This window comes from Oryctolagus cuniculus, chromosome 5, assembly GCF_964237555.1.
Source record: "Oryctolagus cuniculus chromosome 5, mOryCun1.1, whole genome shotgun sequence".
NCBI classification, from domain to species: Eukaryota; Metazoa; Chordata; class Mammalia; order Lagomorpha; family Leporidae; genus Oryctolagus; species Oryctolagus cuniculus.
The window spans coordinates 59496157-59518307 of record NC_091436.1 but is presented as its reverse complement, the minus strand read 5'-3'; the positions used below and the strand labels follow the sequence as shown (position 1 = coordinate 59518307).

Sequence of the window (22151 nt, the reverse complement as noted above, 5' to 3'; positions counted from 1 at the left end):
AACTTTTATAATTACAGTTAACAGTTGTAATCTAAAAGTTTTTATACCAAATACTGTAGAAAATTAAATTTCCAAGATAAACACAGTATCATTGCTTTGTGAAAGAAAAAACAAAACACTAACAAAAAACACAAAAATTACCTCCTTCAATGATAAATCAACCTATGGATCTGAAATATAAATTATTAAAAATAAGCTGATGACTACAACTAGAAATTATCATAACTGGAACAATGTCACTACGCTATTACAGCCATTTACTGTGAAATTTGGAAGAATACATCAAGCTTAGTACTGTTTTGTTCACTTGTATAGAGGGTGACATGCAAGACAATGAAACAAGCAGCACTGTTTAAAATATGGATATTTATTATAAACAAATTGATTAAAATATTAAAAAATTAATACAAATGTGTGTTAAATATAAATTATTCTTTTTTTGAGTGCAAGCATGTTTTTATCCAAAGAACAAAGCCTCCTTAAAAGCTGTAAGAATGCCTATCCCTGAGGTTAGTGGATACCACATGGAAATATTTACTTGTGTCCTTCCACCAGGGGTAGGGAACCTTTTTTCTGCCAAAAGCCATTGGATATTTATAACATCATTTGTGGGCTGCACAAAACTTAAAAATTAGCCTGCTATGGATTGACTGAACTTTGAGTCCCACCTCAGGTTGCCTTGGCAGGGCCAAGCCAAATGACTGCACGGCCTCACACGTCTCTCGCTGGACCTGCCCCACCCCTGTGTCCCAGCACTAAGTTCAAAGAACTAGGAGAATTTAAACAGAATAACAAAAAATTATACACAGAGAAATACAAATAAATACAAAGTCGTATCTTTACAAGATTTGTATTAAAGACATGATTATCAGTATATAAATGCCCAAATTTGAGCTATAAATAAGAGAACGTTGAAGAATTCTGCTCTGTTTCAGAAAGGGGGACTTTTCTGAAGACAGCTGTCTGAAGATAAGGTAACAGGACCTAATTCTACACACTGGTATCATTAGTCTTTTAAACAAAAACACTCTGATACTATGGAAAACAAACTGGGCTTTCTGAGTCACAAAAATGCTACAATAGAAAGGCAACAGACAACAATGTGAAATTCAGAAACAGTTGTTTTTCGGGTTCCTTTTCAGACAGCTATGCTAAGTCTAGGCAAATTTTGCACAGGCATGCCTTTTGTGGCATCCAGTCTGTCATACTCCTCTATGAGTGCTGATAAGGACGATACAGCCTCTGTGAAACAGCCTTCCTCCATCCCATCGACTTGTAGATAGTGATGAAGGTGAGCCTACAAATGAAAATGGGTATCATTTACCATTTCAGGAGCTTTAGGACACATAACTGTCTTATAAGGTAAATACATACGAGCCGAATAAAGCTTTACAGTGGAAAAGAGAACTTGTGTCAAATTGAATTTTTTGCCTAAATCCTACAAATCCATGAGATTTCTCATTTAGGGTCAAAATAACACAAGTAAACTTCTCCTCTCTAGTTATAATCAGTACAACAAATATAGTAGACAATGTCACCCTGATTTGTAATTATCTACATCTTAAATCGCCAAAATAAACACCTACCATTACAAAGGTAGATGATTACCTTTTTCTTGTAGAGCCTCGTGAACCTCTCTCTCAGTTCTAGGAAGGTAGGCTTCACACATGTGTTATTTGCTAAAGCTAATAATGAATGAGAATGGCCCACAGGAGGCACTGAACACAGGCTGGTCTTCCAACCTTCTTGATTCCAGGAGACAAACTGCAGAGAAGGCTTTAATCTGAAATACAAAAATGTAAAGGTAAGAATGAGGTAAGGTACTACCAACATTGACCTGATTATGGCAGAACACATTATAACTAAACTAGGATATTCCTGATGGTCTCATTCTAATTGCTTATTAGCAGTTATTATGGTATAAACTGATAGTGCAGAGATATTTGCTAAGAGGTCATTAAATTGGCTGAAAGCTAGAAACACATGTATTCTTACAGATTAGAAACTGAAGGGACCGGTGCTGTGGTAAAGCTGCTGCCTGCAGTGCTGGCATCCCACGTGGGCACCATTTTGAGTCCCGGCTGCTCCACTTCTGATCCAACTCTGCTATGGCCTGGGAAAGCAGTAGAAGATGGCCCAAGTCCTTGGGCCCCTGCACCCATGCGGGAGATCTGGAAGAAGCTCCTGGCTCCTGGCTTCAGATTGGCACAGCTCTGGCCATTGCGGCCAAATGGGGAGTGAACCAGCAGATGGAAGACCTCTCTCTCTGCCTCTCCTTCTCTCCCCGTGTAACTCTGACTTTCAAATAAATAAATCTTTGAAAAAAAATGAGGATACAAACTGACAGTATTATAATGGTTACTCTGTAATTCAACAGAGCATGTTTCCTAAAAATAGACTGTGGGTAAACAATACCAAGGGAAACACAGAAGCAGTGTAGCAATAGTAGTGGTTAAAAACACAGTAACAACATCAGCTACAATTTTCTGAACACTTTCAGAAAACAAAACATTCTATTTATTATTAAATAATAACAACTTCATAGTGTTATTTTTCTTATTTTATAACTGAAGAAAACAAGGCCCAGAAAGGCTAAGTGGCTTGCTCCAGATCACACTGTAGTAAGTGACACTGCTAGAATTGGAAGAGAAGCAGCTTTAACTACCATGCTACACTATTGCAAGCAGTATACATAAGTTGTCTTGAAAAAATACAGCAGACCTTTCAATATTTCTGCGAAGATCTGAAATCTGCACATCTCCTCTGACCATCAGTGCACAGGCGAGGTAGAGACTATGCCTAGGATTTGCCCGTATTAGTTGGTGATCTTTACTAAAGGCATCTGAAAACATCTGGTCCAATCTAGAACAATGAAAGAGTTACTATTAATAAAAATGTTACTTATTTCCTAGATACTATAAATTAAAAGGATAGTCATCCATAGGTAAATAGAATTTACACTAAATACACTAGTATTAGAATGAATATATTATATAATGTTTATAATATACAACATATAACATTTTTATTAAAAAAATAAACATACTGGGGCTGGCAATGTGGTGCAGCAGGTTAAAGCCCCGGCCTGCAGCACCGACATCCCATGTGGGCACCAGTTCGAGTCCCAGCTGCTCCACATCTGATCCAGCTCCCTGCTAATGTGCCTGGGAAGGCAATGGAGGATGGCCCAAGTCCTTGGGTCCTGCACCCACATGAGAGACTCAAAAAAAGCTCCTGGCTCCTGGTTTCAGATCGGATTCAGTTCTAGCTGTTGCGGCCATTTGGGGAGTGATTCAGTGATGGAAGACCTCTTTGTCTGTTGCTACCCCTCTCTGTAACTGTTTTTCAAGTAAATAAAATAAATCTGGAAAAAAAATACACATACTAAATAGTAACCTATCATTTTCTTGAAGCAATCTTGATAATAAATACAGGGGTAAATCATGAAATATCTGTTTTGGAAAAAAGCTACTACAGCATATTAGGGATTTCAGTGGTTACAAAATGTTGACAACAGCATTAGTAAGGTTTTATATAGTTCTGATTTCTGAAACTGGTATCTTTATTTCTTAGTTCAGTATGCTTACCTACTTCACAGAACTATCAAAACTTAATTAGGCCGGCGCCGTGGCTCAATAGGCTAATCCTCCGCCTGCGGCGCCGGCACACTGGGTTCTAGTCCCTGTCGGGGCACTGGATTCTGTCCCGATTGCCCCTCTTCCAGGCCAGCTCTCTGCTGTGGCCTGGGAGTGCAGTGGAGGGTGGCCCGGGAGTGCAGTGGAGGATGGCCCAAGTCCTTGGGCCCTGCACCCCATGGGAGACCAGGAGAAGCACCTGGCTCCTGCCTTTGGTGCGCCAGCCGCAGCGCGCAGGCCGCGGCGGCAATTGGAGGGTGAATCAATGGCAAAGGAAGACCTTTCTCTCTGTCTCTCTCTCTCACTGTCCACTCTGCCTGTCAAAAAAAAAAAAAAAAAAAAAAAAAAAAAAAAAAAAAACCCACTTAATTAGCAGGGCCGACGCTCTAGCAAAGTGGGAAAGGCTGCCACCTGCAGTGCCAGCATCCCATGTGGGTGCCGGTCTCAGTGTCAGCTGCTCTACTTCCAATCCAATTCTCTGCTATGGCCCGGGAAAGCAGTAGAAGATGGCCCAAGTCCTTGGGCCCCTGCACCCACGTGGGAGACCTGGAAGAAGCTCCTGGCTCCTGGCTTTGGATTGGTGCAGCTCTGGCCGTTGGGGCTAATTGGGGAGTGAACCAGCGGATGGAAGACCTCTCTTTCTCTCTGCCTCTCCTTGTCTCTGTAACTCTTTCAAATAAATAAATAAATCTTTTTAAAAAAAGCTCAATTAGTAAAACTCTGCATCATTAGGACTATTACATTATCTCCATAAAATGTGTAACAAATTGGGAATAATTAGGAGGAAACTTTTAGGCTCTCCTAATGGAAGATGAAAGTCTGTGGCAGTGTTCCTGAAAGGGGAGACTTTTAACAAAAGCTTTTAAACTGAAAGGCAAAAATCAGAAGATTATCCTTTCTCCTTCAAAGACAGGAAGATAAGGTGACTGATAAAGTTTATATCTAATAATACACAATCTCCTGGGTCCTTAGAGTGGCTCCAACTTTAGTTCTTAAATCTCACTTGACACAAAATATGATTATAGTTTCCTTAGACAATTCAAGCAAGAATTTTAGGAGCTGAGTCTGCAGAATGTCTGAGAAGAGAACAGAGATCGGTGCTATTTATTAGCAATTTATGACATTTCCACTAAGTGATTCGGCAGGGGAGCTGCTATCCTGACTGTCCTACAGACGGAGGACAGAGGACCTCCAGAAGGAAACATGCACTCGGGATGACTCAGGAGTCCTGCTGTTACCATTTTAAAAATTTGGGGGTTATGTGTTCCGGGTATTTTTATGGATTTAGGGTATAGACATTTCAAGATGGAAACCTAGAAAAGATTAAGAACCACTTGACAATCAGCAGGAACACTCATTATTGATTTAATCATTTTCTGGTCTCATAAAATATAAAAACTGGTAAAAGGAAACATATTATTGGAATACTTATTATTCAATATGTGCTTATTACCTACTTTCTTTTGATAAAGTGGACTTGGTATAGAACTGACGTTTATGAATATAATCTTCAACTGAAACCATTCTCATTTGTTTAGAAACTATAACAAATTAAAGCCTTAAAGCCATGCCTTTTAATATTACAATTTAAAAACAATTTATTTACTCAAGGACAAATGACTGTGTGCATCCAGATATGGCAAGCCTTTGAAATATCTATAATAGAGCATAAGCAAAAAACAAAACCACTGTTAAGACCATTTTGACAAACTCCTTAAGAGCCTTAACATTTTAAAGCTCCCAACAGATTTTTACTAATACATTCTAATTAAAAATAAAACTTCACCATAAATTAAGATGTTGATGTATACATTATTTTTATTAAAATAGACTAAGCAGGATTATATAATATTCAATTGACTTTGGCACATTCAAGTCAAAGGACCAAGTCAAAATAGTTTTTCTTATGCTGAACTTAATTAGAAATTCCATATCTTTATTTTTAAGAACTAGGTTAAAATATAAAAATGAATGACATTATCATGTCATAAATAATTTGGTGCCAATTTACATTTTATGTGTCCTCATTAAAGATATACATTCTATGTAAATACACTAAAATTTAATACGCTGGGCTGACACCACTGAACATTTAACAATCTCTGTGTTCCATACAGAGTGTATGTTGTTGGGGCCACTAGCTTGCATGCAGAAAAGGAGTCATATCTGCTAGTTGGCATAACTTGTCATTTGCCACTGGCTGAAATCAAAGTTTATCGGTCTCACTTGTGACATTCCTGAAGTATAAAACTGTTATCTTGCCAACACTTTAACTACAAAAAGCAATCTTTATGTTGCACTTCCTTATTTACATACTCTGCCCTTACAAAGTTTGGCAGAATCTTTTCCTGCAGCCAACTGTGAATGCTAGAGTGAACTTTCCAAGCTCTTCATCACTGATTATATGCTAAGAGTTTCTTTCAACATTACATCATTTAAGTAAATTGAAGTAAACTTTATGCTTCAAAATGACACCTAGACAGTTAAAAATAAGGTTTTCTGGAAATATACAATAGGGATCATATAGAGTAACTTGTAAGCCTTCTATGGTCAGGTTGTGTGTGATAAGAACTCTAAAACATTGAATGTGCCCAACAAGTATAGGAGTAGGTAGTCTTTTATTTTTACAGATGAGAAAAATGTAAATCCTGTTGCTAGTTAAGTGAAGGAATTAGGATTCAGCCTTAGCCTGTCAGACTTCAAAGTACTTAATCATTTTTTAATAAAATTACAACTGTATTAAGTTTCACAAGCCTAAAAATTTAATTCCTAGATTGAATTTCAAAAAGTTTAATAATGACATTTTTAAACAACTATTTCCTTTTTTTTTTCTTTCTTTTTTTTTTTTTTTTGACAGGCAGAGTGGACAGTGAGAGAGAGAGACAGAGAGAAAGGTCTTCCTTTGCCGTTGGTTCACCCTCCAATGGCCGCTGCGGCCGGCGCGCTGCGGCTGGCACACCGCGCTGATCCGATGGCAGGAGCCAGGAGCCAGGTGCTTTTCCTGGTCTCCCATGGGGTGCAGGGCCCAAGCACCTGGGCCATCCTCCACTGCACTCCCTGGCCACAGCAGAGGGCTGGCCTGGAAGAGGGGCAACCGGGACAGAATCCGGCGCCCCGACCGGGACTAGAACCCGGTGTGCCGGTGCCGCTAGGCGGAGGATTAGCCTAGTGAGCCGCGGTGCCGGCCTTAAACAACTATTTCCAGGAAGCCTTCACCTCATTGAAAGGAACTGTAGTTTACTGACTTCTCACAAGTAAAACAAATAACTAGAGTCATTGTAAGCATTCTCTCTTAATTTTTTTAGAATAATTCAAGTTCTCAAGAAATTGGAATTAAGTTATATCTTACCTTCGAGGGGGAATGTTAACATCTGCCAGTGTATACAGAGGCGTTAGGCTTGATACAAGATAATGAAGTTGAGGAAAAGGAACTAAGTTCATACTGATTTCATTAAGGTCCATATTAAGGGATCCTTCAAACCGTGCAGAGCTAAACATTACAATAATGAGAAAAATTTTAATCTTGAAATTACACACTTTGAATGCAGCTTAATTTTTTTCAGTAAGCATTTTCTCAAATTTTTTTGTACACTGTTCTTCAGTGCAGAATATATGCTTGCTCTTCTGCATTAGTGAAATTTAGTATAATAAACAATCATGCATAAAGATAATTAAAATACAACACAACATTTATAGCAACTAGTTCTGGTTATTTTAAGTATAACTAAACACTATTATGGTTGCTCATTACACACTTGCACATTATTCCACTTTTCTGATCCAGCTCCCTGCTAATGGCTTGGGAAAGCAGCAGGAGATGGTCCATGCACTTGGGGCCCTGCCACCCACGTGGGAGACCTGGAAGAAGCTCTTGGCTCCTGGCTGTGGCCTGGCCCAGCCCTGGCCATCGCAGAATGAACAAATGGATGGAAGATCTCTCTCTCTATCTCCCTTTCTCCGTGTAACTCTAACTTTCAAACACATAAATAATAAATCTTAAAAAAAAAAAACTGAATAAAGATTTTCTATTGATTTAAACACATATAAATGAGTAACTTTACTTATTCTAGGAGCTTTGCTGAATTTCCCAAGGATATCCTTAATACACTTTGAAATAGTCATGGATATATTTCAAAACAGCTAATGAGGAGATACAGTTTAGCTGGCTTAAAAGATGAAGAAAAAACATTTGTTTCATTTTCTGTAATCAAGTGTTTCTTAAGTGTGACTTTCTCAAGACTTGTTATCATTTAACACCCATTAATACTCCACAGAATGTACTTAGGGAAATGCTGCTTTGGAGTCATAGAAATCCAAATTCTAATTGATTACTACAAGAGGTAAAAATATAAGACAAACTAGAATACAAACAAAAGAAGCTCCCGCAACTTCCACCAACAAAAATGCTACTACAAAAATTCAAGTCATCAACAGAGTGAAGGTTTTCAAGTGTCCTGAGACAGGATTACCTTGTCAGGCTAAGCAGCACATTTGCCACAATGTTGTTCATTGCGTCAAAGGGCTTCTTGTGCCGTTTCCTTAAAGCCTCCGCACTTGCAGTAACCAGACTCCTTGGCTTCACAGCTGCACCCAACTTTCCAGAATTCACCATGAGGTCAATTTTGCTAATGATGTCAAATAAGGACTTTTGAAGGAAAAATATTGAGAGAGAAGCTATTAAGAAGAGTTGACACAGATGATATTCCATTTGGAAAAAAAGAGAGAAAATGATTTAAAAATTACTTTCTCTCTTAGGTGACAAGGCTGAAAAGTGAAGAGAACGTTTCATGTTGGATAAATACATAAACCTAACGCAGGATTGAATGTATGTAAAATTTGGCCATGAGATCCCATGTCATCTCGTACCTGATTGTCAATGGGCAACACACAATCTGCATGCTCGCTGAGCTCCTTCATTGCCAAGATGCTATTATAAGGTGAGGTTATGACATCATCCTCACTAGAAGGATAAACTGAAGTCACAAATCTGTATACTTCTGGGAACTCGTCTTCAAGCACCTTCAGAAGAAATGTGCCAAGTCCGGATCCTGTCCCTAAGGATTACAATTTATAAAAAACAAAAACAAAAAACTGTGAGGAACTTAGAATTTTATGTTTTGCATGTAGAACAGAACAATTTTCACCTTATTCTTATGATTATATATTAATTAATCTAACTTCAAATAAAGAAAGGAAGGCAACATTAGGCTTAAGGTCTTGAATTTCATAACTGGTTCTATGAGTTTAGGCAGGCTTTCTGTATTTCACTTTTTCTTTTTTTAAATATTTTTTATTTATTTGAAAGAGAGAGGGAGAGAGGGAGAGAGGGAGAAGGAGGGAGGGAGGGAGGGGGGGGAGAGAGGGAGGGAGGGAGGGAGAGAGAAATTTCTTCCATCTGCTGGTTCACTTCCCAAAAGGCTGCAATGGCTGGGGCTGGGGCAGGCCAAAGCCAGGAGCCCGGAGCTTCTTTCGGGTCTCCCATGTCGGTGTAGGGGCCCAAGCACTTGGGCCATCCTCCATTACTTTTCTAGGTGCATGAACAGGGAGCTAGATCAGAAGTGGAGCAGCTGGGTCTCAAACTGGCGACCATATGGGATGCTGCTGTTGCAGGCAGAGGCTTAACCTGCTAAGCCACAATACCAGCCCCAAGTCCTTTTTCACATTTAAGCTATCCCTACATGATGTTAAAATAATTGGTTGAATGGTGAAAAATCCAGCTAAGACAATATTCAATCTATAATTGATCTTAAGCAACTTTAAAAAAAACTATCCTGACAGATTTGGTGTAGTGTATATACCGTCTTAATGATGAAGAAAATTACCTTGTCATTAAGTAACTTAAATAATGAGTCAAAAATCTTAACATTAAGCATGCCAACTCTACATATTTAAAAAGTCACTACATATTTAAAAACAGAAAATCTAGGAATCTCATTAAAATTATTTTTTAGACATTTGAGAGAGTGCTCCCATCTGCTGGAACACTTTGCAAATGCCCACAGCTGCAGGGGCTGGGCTGAGACTGAAGCTGGGAGACAGGAACTCAATCCAGATCTCCCACACGGACGGCTGGAGCCTAATCACTAGAGTCGTCACTACTCCCTCCCAAGGTGTGCACTAGCCAGAAGCTGGAGTCAGGACTGAAGCCAAGTACTGCATTTAGGCATACAGTTAAGGCACACGGGTATCCTAACTGGTGTCCTAACTTCTAGGGCCAAATGCCTGCCACAACAATAACTTATTGGTGCACATTCATATCATCTATATAGATTTAAAACTTTTTAAGAACTTAGAAAGCTAGAATCCTTGAACTTGGTGTTTTCAAACTGGTTGTGAACTACGAGTAGGCTACAGAATTAATTATTAAATTACTAGCAGTATTTGCTTTCCTTCTATGAAACAGTAGAAAATATCAACATGTCTCATGTAGTATGGGTAAATGTTTTCCAAATCTTTATGTGTGTGTGTGTGTGTGTATGCATGCAGATGTACTGGGCTGTAACATAAAATATTTTCTCACTATTCTGGTTTAAAAATGGCTTAAAAACCAACATTTTAATCCATGTAAACATTAAAAGGATATATTGCTAAAAATACTAGATGAAAGTGGGAGTTTTTTGGGTAATCTTTAATGGGAAGAACTTTCTAAGCATTATAAAAAATCAGGGTCTTTATAAAAAGATTTGATTTCATGAAAAATAAGCAAAATTTATATATCTCTATAAAATATATATAGATATAAAAACCTCATAAAGACAAAGAAAAAAATCAACACATATGATGGAGTAAATTTCTGTATTAAAGGGTTGCCACTCTTAAAAGGGCTTATAAAAATGGTAATAATGAGACAATTTCACAAAATTTTAAGGTAAAAAGCTATTATGTACATGCATTGTAATATACCTACATCAAAAAATGGGGAAAGGATATAAGCAGGAAACTTACAATAAAAAAAGGAGAAACGGGAAACAGAAGTAAAGGTGCTGACCCTCTCTTTTAATTAAGGAAATAAAAATTAAAACTAAATATAATTTTGAACATATTAGACTCACATTTCATAATAGTATTGTTGATAGCAGAGGGAAATGGAAACCACTTCCATACTGTTGTTACTATGAATTGGTGCAATACTATAGGAAGGTATATTAATATTATACATATTGATATATTATATATGAATATTAATAAAATAATATCCACCAAAATGGAAAGTGTATGTTTTCTGGTTTCTATTCTTCCCTTCTAGGATTACTGCTTATAGTTACAGTGACACAAATGCACAAAAACACATGAGACTACTTCAAGAATTCATGGAAAACTAGACATAAATGTTCATCTTGGTGTAAAAAATCCACACATAATCTTTTAATCATATGCATTTTCCAAAAACTTTGTGAAGGCCTCCTTAATACCAGATGTTCACTGGGGATGGTGTGCAACAAGCAGACACCATAAATAATTTACCATCCATTAATAAGGAAGGAACTTCAGAAATTATTACATATTAAAATTTTTATTACTTATTAAATATTATATCAAATTGAATTATGTGGGATATAGTTGATATGGGAAGGTGCTCAAGAAAGATATAAAGTGGAAAAATTACAGAATAATATGTACTGTATGATCTTTTATATAAAAATATATAAACACATTATAACAGGCATATAAGGTATCTGAAAAGACAGGCACAAAAATCCCTTTGAACTTGGTTACTTGTGAGGAGAGGGAATAGAGATTAGATATGGGAAATGAGAAGTTTACTTTTAACCTTCAGTACTATTTAAATTATTGCCATATTCAGTGAATTATGAATGAAAATATTTTCTTTTGAAGTGTTGGATAATGGAGGAATTAAGAAAGGCACCATAATAAGTGTAAGTCAAAGCATTTTCTTTTTGAAAACTAGCTTAAACTTGTAGGTTATTTATACTAGCACAAAGACAATTTGTTTCTTAATTTAATGATTATGATGGTCTTCCCAAGGCATGGTTACACAGCAACTAAAGCTCTAATTTTAAAATACTATGATGGTGAATAGATCTATTAATTACAATGATAGTGAATGATATATGCATAAAATTCAATTGTATATAACTTAGTGAATACAGAATCGTAATCTGAGTTTAAAGAAGAAAACTGCAGGAATTTTTTCTTTTAAAATGTGCTAATCCTATTTTAAAATTAGTAAATTATATTGTTTGTACTTCATGCAACAAACGAGTTAAATATTTCAATCCAAAAGTGCAGGCTTCCCTAGGAAAAGTAAATAATGCAAGACATTTATTTCTAGTTCAAGTCAATTATCATGTTAGAAATAACTTAAAGAAACTGAAAGAATTTCTTCTACTCTTCTGTTTCCTTATTGGAGATGAGAAAGGACTGATGGTTAAAGAAAGGCTTCTGAGATTCTTTGGCAAGCACACATGTGATCATGCCAGGAATGCTTTCCTCTAGTTAGGATGAGGGACCACACAAGCCAACTCTGTGGAGAAAGTAAGCATTACTCAAAAGCTCATGTATGCCAAAATGCGGCTGAAAATTTTGTAAAGAAACCAAAGGTAGAAAAAAAAAATCCCAACATATTTTTTTGGACTCTTAAACAGGCTTAAATAAAAAATTTTAAAAAAGGTATGTGACCCTGTATCACAAAACTTTAAGATACAGCTGTTCTGTACATTATTTCAAATGCACATACACTGAACAATTCTATCTTTATCAAGCATAGGTCTGAAAGTAACACTTATGTTTGCCAAAAGGAATTCCCACTTGCACTCTGGCGTTGTTATAGGCAATGAATGAGGAACTTTACCTCCGCCCATGGAATGTATTATAAAGAAGCACTGTAAGCAATCACAGTGCTCTGCCGACTTTCTGAGTTTCTCTAAAATCTGTTCTTGGTAAGCACTGCCAAAAACTTTGTGACCCACAGCCCTGAAAATAAAATACAGATTAGAAAAATTCTTGCACTTGTTTTTGATTTAACTGAAAAAATTACAGAACAATTTAGTTAAATCTATGCTTGCTTCATGTAAACAAATCATAATATTCTAAAAATACTATAGAAAATTATACACACACACACACACATACACACAATGGTACTTCAAAAAGCTCATGGCAAAATGATGTAAAAATTTTTTGAAATATGATATTTTCCATGATTAGCATTTTCCAAGAATTTCCTGAAGACCCTTCATATTTATAAAACCTTCAGTTGTCCTGATAACTCATTAACAATGGGTATTATCCTACTTTTTTTCTTTTTTTTAGATTTAATTGAAAGCCAGAGTTACAGAGAGGAAGGGAGAGACAGAGACCTTCCATCCAATGGTTCACTCCCCAAATGACCACAATGGAATGGGTTGGGCCAGGCTGAAGCCAGGAGCCAGGAGCTTCTTTAGGGTCTCCAACGTGGGTGCAGGGGCCCAAGGATTGGGCCATCTTCCACTGTTTCCCAGGTGCATAAGCAGGGAGCTGGATGCAAAGTAGAGGCTGGTTCTTGAAAACTGGCACCCATATGGGATGTTGGCATCACAGGCGGCTGCTTTACCCACTATGCCAGCCCCTGAAACTATGTTTTTCTAAATTCATTTTTGCAATCTCTCAAAGGTGCAATTACAAAACAAGTTTTCAGTTACGCAGTTTTTTCTCATATCCATTTAAAGTTAACTCTGAACTAGAGTGGATTTTATGTATTAAAGAGCAGAATGTGGGGCAGGCATTTGGCCTGGTGGTTCAGCTGTTTCGGATGCCCACATGCCATTCCGAGTCCCAGCTCCAACCCAGCTCTGCTACTGACCGATTCTAGCCTCCAGCTAATCTGCACCTGTGGGAAGCAGCAGGTGATGGCTCAAGTAGTTCAGTCCCTGCGATCAACATGGGACACCTCAAGTGGGTTCCCATTTCCCAGTTTCAGCTTGGCCCAGCTCTGGCCATTGTGGGCATTTAGGGAGAGAACCAGTTCTTTGTCTCCGCCTCTCAAAAAGAAAAATAAAAAGCAGAATACTGTCAACTAGAAAGGCATTGAAATGGAAAAAAAAGAAACTAACATCGAAATTGTTTAAACTAAAAGAAAAGGGGTGGGGGAGGGCGCTGTGGTGCAGTGGATTAATGCCCTGGCCTGACGCACTGCCATCCCATATGGGTGCCGGTTCTAGTCCCGGCTGCTCCTCTTCTGATCCAGCTCTCTGCTATGGCCTGGGATAGCAGCAGCAGATGGCCCAAGTCCATGGGCCCCTGCACCCACATGGGAGACCGGGAAGAAGCTCCTGGCTCCTGGCTTCAGATCGGTGCAGCTCCGGCCGTTGCGGCCATCTGGGGAGTGAACCAGCGGATGGAAGACCTCTCTCTCTGTCTCTACCTCTCTCTGTAACTCTTTCAAATAAATAAAAATAATTCTTAAAAAAAAAGAAAAGGGGTGGGCATTCAGCCTAGTGGTTAAGATGCTGTTAGGACAAATCATGTCCTATATTGGAGTCTCTGGGTTCCATATACACTCTAATGCAGATCCCAGGAGGCAGTCATGAGAGCTCAAGTAACTAGGTTCCTACCACCCATGCAAGAGACTTGGACTGAGTTCCTCACTTCTGGCATTGACCCTAGCTGAGCCCTGGCTGTTGCAAGCATTTGCGGAAGTGAACCAGTAGATGAGAGCTGTCTCTCAAATAAGTAAACAAAAACTTAAAAACAAAATAAGGAAAAAAAAATGGTCGCAACATTATGAGATTGAAATGGCATGTGGTAGAAAACTGATATCCTTAGGCTCTGCAAGTCTTTTTTGGCTGTCTAAATTTGCAAGAATTATTATGATCAGTTAACAAATAAGAATGATTTTCCTATAACACTGTAGTCAGGCTTAACTCAAAAGTCATATAATAAGCTATCTAACAAGGCCAGAAAAGCAGCTGGGTAGTAAGGTGGCTAGGCTTACCTATTAACTCATTTAGTGTTCTCTCCAAATTAGTCTCCTTGAACACAAGATTAAAATTCATGCTCTAGTAAAATCATACATCACTTCTCATTAGGAACCTGAGGTATTGGCTGCAAATACTTAAAATAAATAAAGAGACTTGCAAATAAGGGAATACTTAATTTTTACAAAACAGGAAAAAACAGTGCCAATATGAAACAGTTTATAATTATAATTATATAATATTATATACAATATATATATTATAGTATTAATATTACTTTATAATTATAATTATGTAATGTAATTATATATAATACATATATAACATAATATAAAATCATATTATATATTCCATAATATATGATACATAATATAACCATATTATATAATATACATCATATAGCATATATCATATAATGCATACAATATACCATATATTATAATTATATAATTGTATATATAATATATTATAATACATAATATATAATTATATTATATATCATAACTATAAATATATAATAATCATATACATTATATAATGCAATTATATAATTGTTATAATCATTATATATCATACACTATAATTATGCATTACATATAATATATAATTATATATAGTATAATGCATAATTATATTATAATTATATAATATATACATATTATATAATATACATATTATATAATATGTATATATAATTATAATATATAATTATATATAACTATATATAGTACAATTATAAACTGTTTCATATAATTATAATATATAATATTATATGTAGTGTAATATATTATACTATTATATTATATTATACTATATATACTATATATATATATAAAGAGTCCCAGGTGCATAAGCAGGGAGCTGAATTCAAAGTAGAGGGCTGGTGTATATATATATATTTATATATATATATTATATATAATTATATATAAAAATATATATAATATTATATATATAATAATATATAATAATAATTATATATATTATATATAATTATATATAGTATATAATTATAAACTGTTTCATATAATTATAATTTGAACTGTTCATAAATGTACTTAAAACTTGTGTGATGCAAGAGTCAATTTACAAATAGGAGCTTAGCAAATAAACTTTCCGTGATTCATCTTTTTCTTAAAAAATATTGGAAGGAAACAGGAGTATGAGCAAATACAAGAACAGGTGGCTTCCAAGCACTGTGAAATACCACGTATTAAGGAATAGATGATGGGCTGAAAGGCCCAGCTTCTGGTGTGCAATCACATCTTGCTTTGAGGTCAGCAGGACCTATCAGAATGAAGGAGCTGGCTCACTGTTTCAGATGACATTTAACTCTCATGTTGAGCATATTCTCACCAGTTATTTCCTGAGCCAGATACATTAGTAATGAGCTGCTTGCTATCAAACACATCTCTCAAGGGTCCCTGCAGAATTTCATTCACTACTCCTTCTTCCATGTCTATCAAAATAGCCTGAGAAAGAAAAATAAAATTTAGTTATCATATTTTCCTTTAGAATTATTCACTCTGCAAATGAATTTGAGTCAAAAGTTGCATTGTTCTCTTATATTTAAGCCTAAAATCTTTATGTAGAATCTGTTGAGATAATTAAAAAACAATTTCATCCAGCTAGAAAGGCAGAACCCAATTAAACCACCTTTCATCTGACTATAAAATGCCAACTAAGGAAAAAAAGAAACTGACAAATCTCCCCAGCTGAATTTCTAAGGTCTCAGAAATCTAGACAGTAAACTTAACCTGAAAAAGTTCTCAATAAATGAAGGGTGAACTCGTGCACATGCTTACCAGGAACAACTACGCGGCTCTTTATTAATCCCACCCCCAATCTGTCCAATCCAAATGATTAACTTTTTACTCTGGGCAAAGTCAAGGCACTGGAGAGATGTCAGAGATGTCAACAGGGTCCTCTCTCCCAAGTAACCTACGATCTAATTCATTATATAAACTGATATGGGAATTAACCTATATTACTAAGAAAATGAGAATATAAAACATAAAATTAAGTATGGAAAAACCAGAAAAATATACTGGCAGAAAATATACCAAAATGTAAGCAGGCGACACTTAGTAGTAGGAACATTTCCTCCTTCCTCTTCTTCACACTTTACTCTCCATATACTCTACAGTGAGGAAGAAGAGGGCAAAATAGTAAAAAATAAACAGATAAATAAATTCTGTAACTGCCTTAGGGTACTGTTTGTTAATTCTCTGACTCAGAATCACAGAGGAAGTGCTTTATGTTTTGTTTGTTTAACGCACTTAATCTTCACAGCCTCTGCACAGGTCTCATTGAGGAAAGTAAGGTCTAGAAAAGTTGAATGACTTGGCTGTGGTCACCCAGCTAGTTAAGTGGCAGAGATTCAAACTCAGCTAGCCTGGCTGCACAAAGTCTATGCTGTATGAAGGGAGACCTGACTACAATGCAGTTACAACTTTCGGACATTCAAATTCTGTGAATTCAATTATTTGTGTAACTATGCTACTTATTATAACATAAACTGAATATATTAAAGCAATATATCACAATGACTATAAAAATGTTTTACAAAGGTGCTCATTTATATACAGCAATCATTATATTTACATATATTTTATGTTAACAGAACTGAAACTTTAGGGATTTTTCAATGATTTTTTGACAATATGCAATTTTTACCTTAAATGCTGACTTTAACATCTAACCAGCCACAAGGTGGACTTTGCTGTAAGGGAAAAATCACAATACTTCCAAGTTGTGTAAGATTATAAAACAAAAAAATCAGCTTATATTGGCCTTCTTCCAAAACAAATTTATTGAGTCAATTTGTGGATAGTTAACAGTATCTTAATTACCTTGTTGTTTGGGGAAAAGGAAGCAATATGCAGAATAGACTGACATTCAGGCACTTTTTGAAGAGAGTTTTTGATAGAATTCTCACTGTCCTACTCACTTAGCACTAAAGCTCTGACCTTAGTCATATCAGGCACTTGATTCGGTTTTCTTTGGAAAATTAAATTATCAGAGTGTATTCTTCAACATCCAAGGTCTGGAGTCACAACTGTTCCAGAATCTGGTGTTTATAACTCCTTCCAGAAGGCTTCTGGCTTCCCCCTAATACGGGACTTAGCAAAATTTTGAATATTTGCCTATTAACTTAAGATACTGGATACTGTGGAGGGAGCCAAGCTCCAAGCTATCTTGTAAAGTCTGGACTCTTTAATGACCATGTAGAACATAACACCAAGAGTTCTTATGGAGAAAATGGAAGGATGCCTCCTCAGGCAAAAAAATCAAAGTCTACAGAAACACATGATGATGTATTCTTTTCTAATAATGTTCCTCTGCTTCCTTACCTGCTCACTGATAGGCTGTTGGGAAACAGCTCAAATTGGGAGTAGTCTAGAAAATGTCTCTCTGTAAGGTTTGGAATGCAATGCTAGCTCTCTCTGCATCATGGAGTATGCTAAGTGCTAATCAGTTATTATCCTAATGCCCCAAAGCATATGGTCTCTGCCATAAATTTTCTAAGGACATCAAAGATAACAGGTACAACATGGTTCCCAGGTGTCACAACACGACTGCCTTCTAGTATTTCAGTCATTACTCCAGGTCTGATCCTTAGCATCTCAGTTCCTTCCATAGCATTGATAGGGCCTTTCTTGTTATAGTCAGAGGTCAACAGTAACAAAAAGGTTAACAGATCAACAATTACAAAAAACAGTTCACTGTAGACAATTACAGAGAAGAAATGTTGGGATGAGATTAAGACTGTAAGTGTGGGCTTCTGACTCGGAGCATTCTCGTTCAGATGGCTCTGGCATTATTCACTATAATGTGGCTGGATTCATGATGTGTATTGATTAGCAATCTGATGTAAATAAATCTTGCATTATTTTTCAATGAAAAATTAGCCTTAGTACAAGGGTCCTTCAAGAAGTTCAAAGAAAATTGGAATTAAAGATAAGCTTATTTTGGTGCAGAACATTTTTGAAAATCCAAGGACAGTTTTTTCATAATATGCATTTTCCCATTAACTTTTTGAAGACTGCTTGTATGTATTTCAGGTACTTAGAGTTAAGAGGGCTCCTTACCATTTACCTAGACACTAATTTCCCTTGAAACATTTAGGGAAAAAAGGCTCGTAGTGTTTCAGGTGAATCCAAATGTATGCTTAGTTATTTTATGTTAAATGTGGCTTAAATAGTTTTTTGAAAAGTTAAAATTTTTATTGAGTTATAGAAATACAAGTACAGTTATTTTTAAAACTCATGCAATATAAGAATCCAAGTGTATATATCTTACTCGTGCTTTTAAAGAACTTATTTTTCCCTTGGAAATACTGCCACCATCTCCAACCACTCTGAAAGATAAAAAAAAAAAAAAAAAAAAAAGAGAGAGAGAGAAAGAAAAAGTCATAAGATCTTTCATGGCCAATAGTACTATCAGGCAATAAAGTTAACTTCCATTGTATGACAAGGCCAGGTGAGGCAGAGTCACGCTATTCCTAACCTCCTCTTCCCTTGCCTATCTCCTACCAGGCTGAGAAAGTGAGGGAATTACCTCCCTTTCTTTGTAATTACGGCTGACCATGTAATGCAGTTCAAGCCAAGGAGATAAAGGGGAGGTATTCTGAAAATCTTTTATGATAAAAAGGACCACATGCTGTTGATTTCAATCTTTCTTTTTCCTGCCTCAAACATAAACATGGATGTGATTCCTGCAGTACAGGCTGCCAGTTTCTAGTAACAGAGTAATAAACATGAGAAAAAAATAGTCAGTACATGAAGGATAGGGGGACAAGATATAATGCCTTGGTCTTGAACACATTTCTCCAAACTTATAACTTCTGATTTCCAGATTTTTTGATCTGTGAGGTAGACGGGCACTTTCATTGATTAGCTAACATTTACGAGATTTCCTGTTGCAGCCAAAAATATGTGTAACTGGTATACCAGTTAAACATCATTGAGTATCTATCTGAAGCTGTTCCTAGAATTTCATGTTGAAAGAAAGTTATCAAATTAATGAAATTTGTGATCAGACATGGTATATGGGTCAATAAAGATAGTTCCCAAGAAGGTAAAACATATGGAAGGAATAGGAGATGACACGATGTTATAGGCTGGGGCTGACAACCTCACTCAGGCCAAAGTTACTGATTTTCCTAAATAAAGTCAACCACGTCTATCTTTATATTCATGCTACAAGGGTACACCTTATGGGTAATAAAATCTAAATTATATACTATCTGGTCTTTTACAGAAAAGATTTGTCAATCCCTGCTGTATAAGTACATTATTATTATACTTAAAAGGTATGACACTTTGATAAAGAAGTATTAGATAGTTTCAGTTTTGAAAAATATTTTTCACATTTACTTATGGAAAAGATGGCATACGTGTTGACAGTCCACAGAAAGAAGAGGAAGACGCCACTCTCCCTCTTCCCTCCTTCCTGAATGTTGCATCAGGAAAAGAAGAATGCTCTCAGGTTAAAGTATAAAATGTACAGAGCAGATGACAGTCCAGTTGTGTCAAGTCTCCTTACTAAGAAAGAAGAGATCTCAGGCTGAGTCTCACCTTACTCAGAGAAAGGGTGGGGGTAGGAACTGAGACAGCAAGGGAGGCACCTGAAAGGAAGGCTTACCCTAGAACTTTGAGAATCTCAATGGTATTTAGAGGGGACAGGACCAAGGCCACAGATTAGAGGGAGTCTGCCAGGAATTTAGGTAACTAACTCTTGATTTCCTTGGTCTGGGTCCACGGTCACCAAGCAACCTTGTGCTTATTATGCAGCTTTTCAGGTAGATTTGCTGCAAAAGAGAATGCTCCTAAGATGGTACATTGACTATCTGGTCTTTTTTAAGCTATGGTTTCTACTGTCAGTTGTTATACTGACTTTCTGTTTTTTTAATCTCCCATTTGAGTTTGGTTAATCTGACTGTATTGGACAGTACTGGATCCATTCTTAAAGTTCCAACAAGGTTTATGAATTTGCAAGCTTTAGCACTAAACTATGGAATCCATCAAGAAGCGAGGATTAACTAGGCTTCCTTCGAAAATAACTGCCTCAAATACCCAGCCATCTAATCCAAACTGGAAATGGATATTAAAGCCTGATATAAAGTATATATATATATAAAATTATATATATTTAGTTCAAGCCCATCAGATAGTTTATGAAGTATTTTGAAAATACATGAATTTAAAGAATTAACATTAAAGTTTGCAGATATACCCTAAATGTCAATTTGCTTTCAGATAAGAGAAACATGATACTTACATACACCCTTTATTAAATAAAAGTAATCTGACAACTGTTTCTCTTTTTTTTTTTAGCATATTTTATAATTATATCACAAATAGTATCAGGAAATACAAACACCCTCAGGGAAAATTTCATTTTTTTCTCTAGTGAAAGCTTATTTCAATCTTAAGTTCAAAGAAGTCCCATTATAGGTTCTTTTTGTACCTTAAAATAGACTGAAAGGGAAACCTGTTATACTCCTCTTAGAATAATGTTGAAAATATTCATGACAAAATGAGAATAAGGATGTTTCAATAAGAAAACCAAAAAGAAACAGAATAGAACTTTATAGCTATCAACTTTTTATTGTCCTTTGATGAATTCGCTCCCCTTGAAATGATGGGATCATCATGACAGGTTTTAATTCCATCTTACCTGGCATCCACGTTTCTAAAGAAGCTGCTTAGTGCCTCATCATAAATTCCTTTCTGAAAAGGAGAAAGAATCTATTTATAGCATTCAAGTTTTGCTTCTTTCTGAAAGTCCTGTCAATTTTAGTGAGCCCACAATCCTGTGACAACTACTGTGTGGCTAGGACAACAGAGTTTGTATTACAGAACACTTGGGCCGAGTCCTCCCTCAGGGGAGCTCCAGACCCAGTTCAAGCAGGGGTGCGGAATAAAGGATCCCCTAAGACTGTCAGAACAGGGGCAGCAAATGCGTTCGTATTCCTGGCGATCACTCTAACGGCTGGCACCTTCCATTAAGGACTGTAACGACCGCAGGTGTTACCTAATTTCCAAGGTGCTTGCACATGCACGCATTCTTGTTACCACGGCTCTACCCAAGAGCACTAACAGAGAGACCCTGAGAATCCGAACCACGGTTAAGACCAGAGTCTCTAACGCAGGTCCCACGCCAGCAACATCACACCAAGGCTGATACAGTAATTTCCTGTTTGTTTATGGGAAACGCACGGCGATGCGCGAGGGGGGCTCCCGGAGCGGGGCCGCTACCTGGTTGACCGCTGCGTGCTCCCTCAGCGCCAGGTCCCAGAAGCAGCAGCCGATCTGGTTTCCGCACTGGCCGACTGCCACCAGGGGAGGGGAAGAAAGAGAACGGACAGTAAGCAAGAAGCAAGGCCAATAGGCTCCGCGGCCCAGCAACCCGGCGCAGCTCACCCTGTATGACTACCGACTGGGTCATTCTGCCCGGCCCCCGGCCCCCGGCCCCGGGTAGCTGCGAGCCAGCGCCGGCCTTCGCATTCGCCCGCCCACCGGCGGTGCTGCGCCAGGTGACGACCGTAAGTCACGCTGCTGCCGTAAGTCGCTGCCGTCGCTAAGTACTCCTCTAG

The 22151-nt window shown here is 37.1% G+C and overlaps 1 protein-coding gene across 5 annotated transcripts; it reads right to left on the bottom strand.

Moving 5' to 3' along the window:
* Positions 1-347: 347 nt before the first annotated feature.
* TUBE1 (tubulin epsilon 1) lies at positions 348-22127 on the bottom strand. Of its 5 annotated transcripts, XM_008263388.4 has the most exons (13): positions 21814-21951; positions 21233-21285; positions 18854-18911; positions 17228-17273; positions 16615-16691; positions 15908-16023; positions 12448-12569; positions 8502-8689; positions 8105-8280; positions 6985-7125; positions 2722-2862; positions 1609-1783; positions 348-1297 (listed from the first exon to the last, which is right to left on the bottom strand). In XM_008263388.4, the coding sequence occupies exons 6-13, from the start codon at positions 16006-16008 to the stop codon at positions 1139-1141; spliced, it is 1203 nt and encodes a 400-aa protein (XP_008261610.1). In that variant the 5' UTR covers positions 16009-16023; positions 16615-16691; positions 17228-17273; positions 18854-18911; positions 21233-21285; positions 21814-21951; the 3' UTR covers positions 348-1138. The 5 variants fall into 5 exon arrangements, with proteins under 5 accessions (XP_008261610.1, XP_002714975.2, XP_069929794.1 ...); XM_002714929.5 differs by lacking the exons at positions 16615-16691; positions 17228-17273 and adding an exon at positions 21979-22126 and having other exon boundaries at positions 21814-21887; XM_070073693.1 differs by lacking the exon at positions 16615-16691.
* Between the last annotated feature and the right edge of the window lie 24 nt (positions 22128-22151).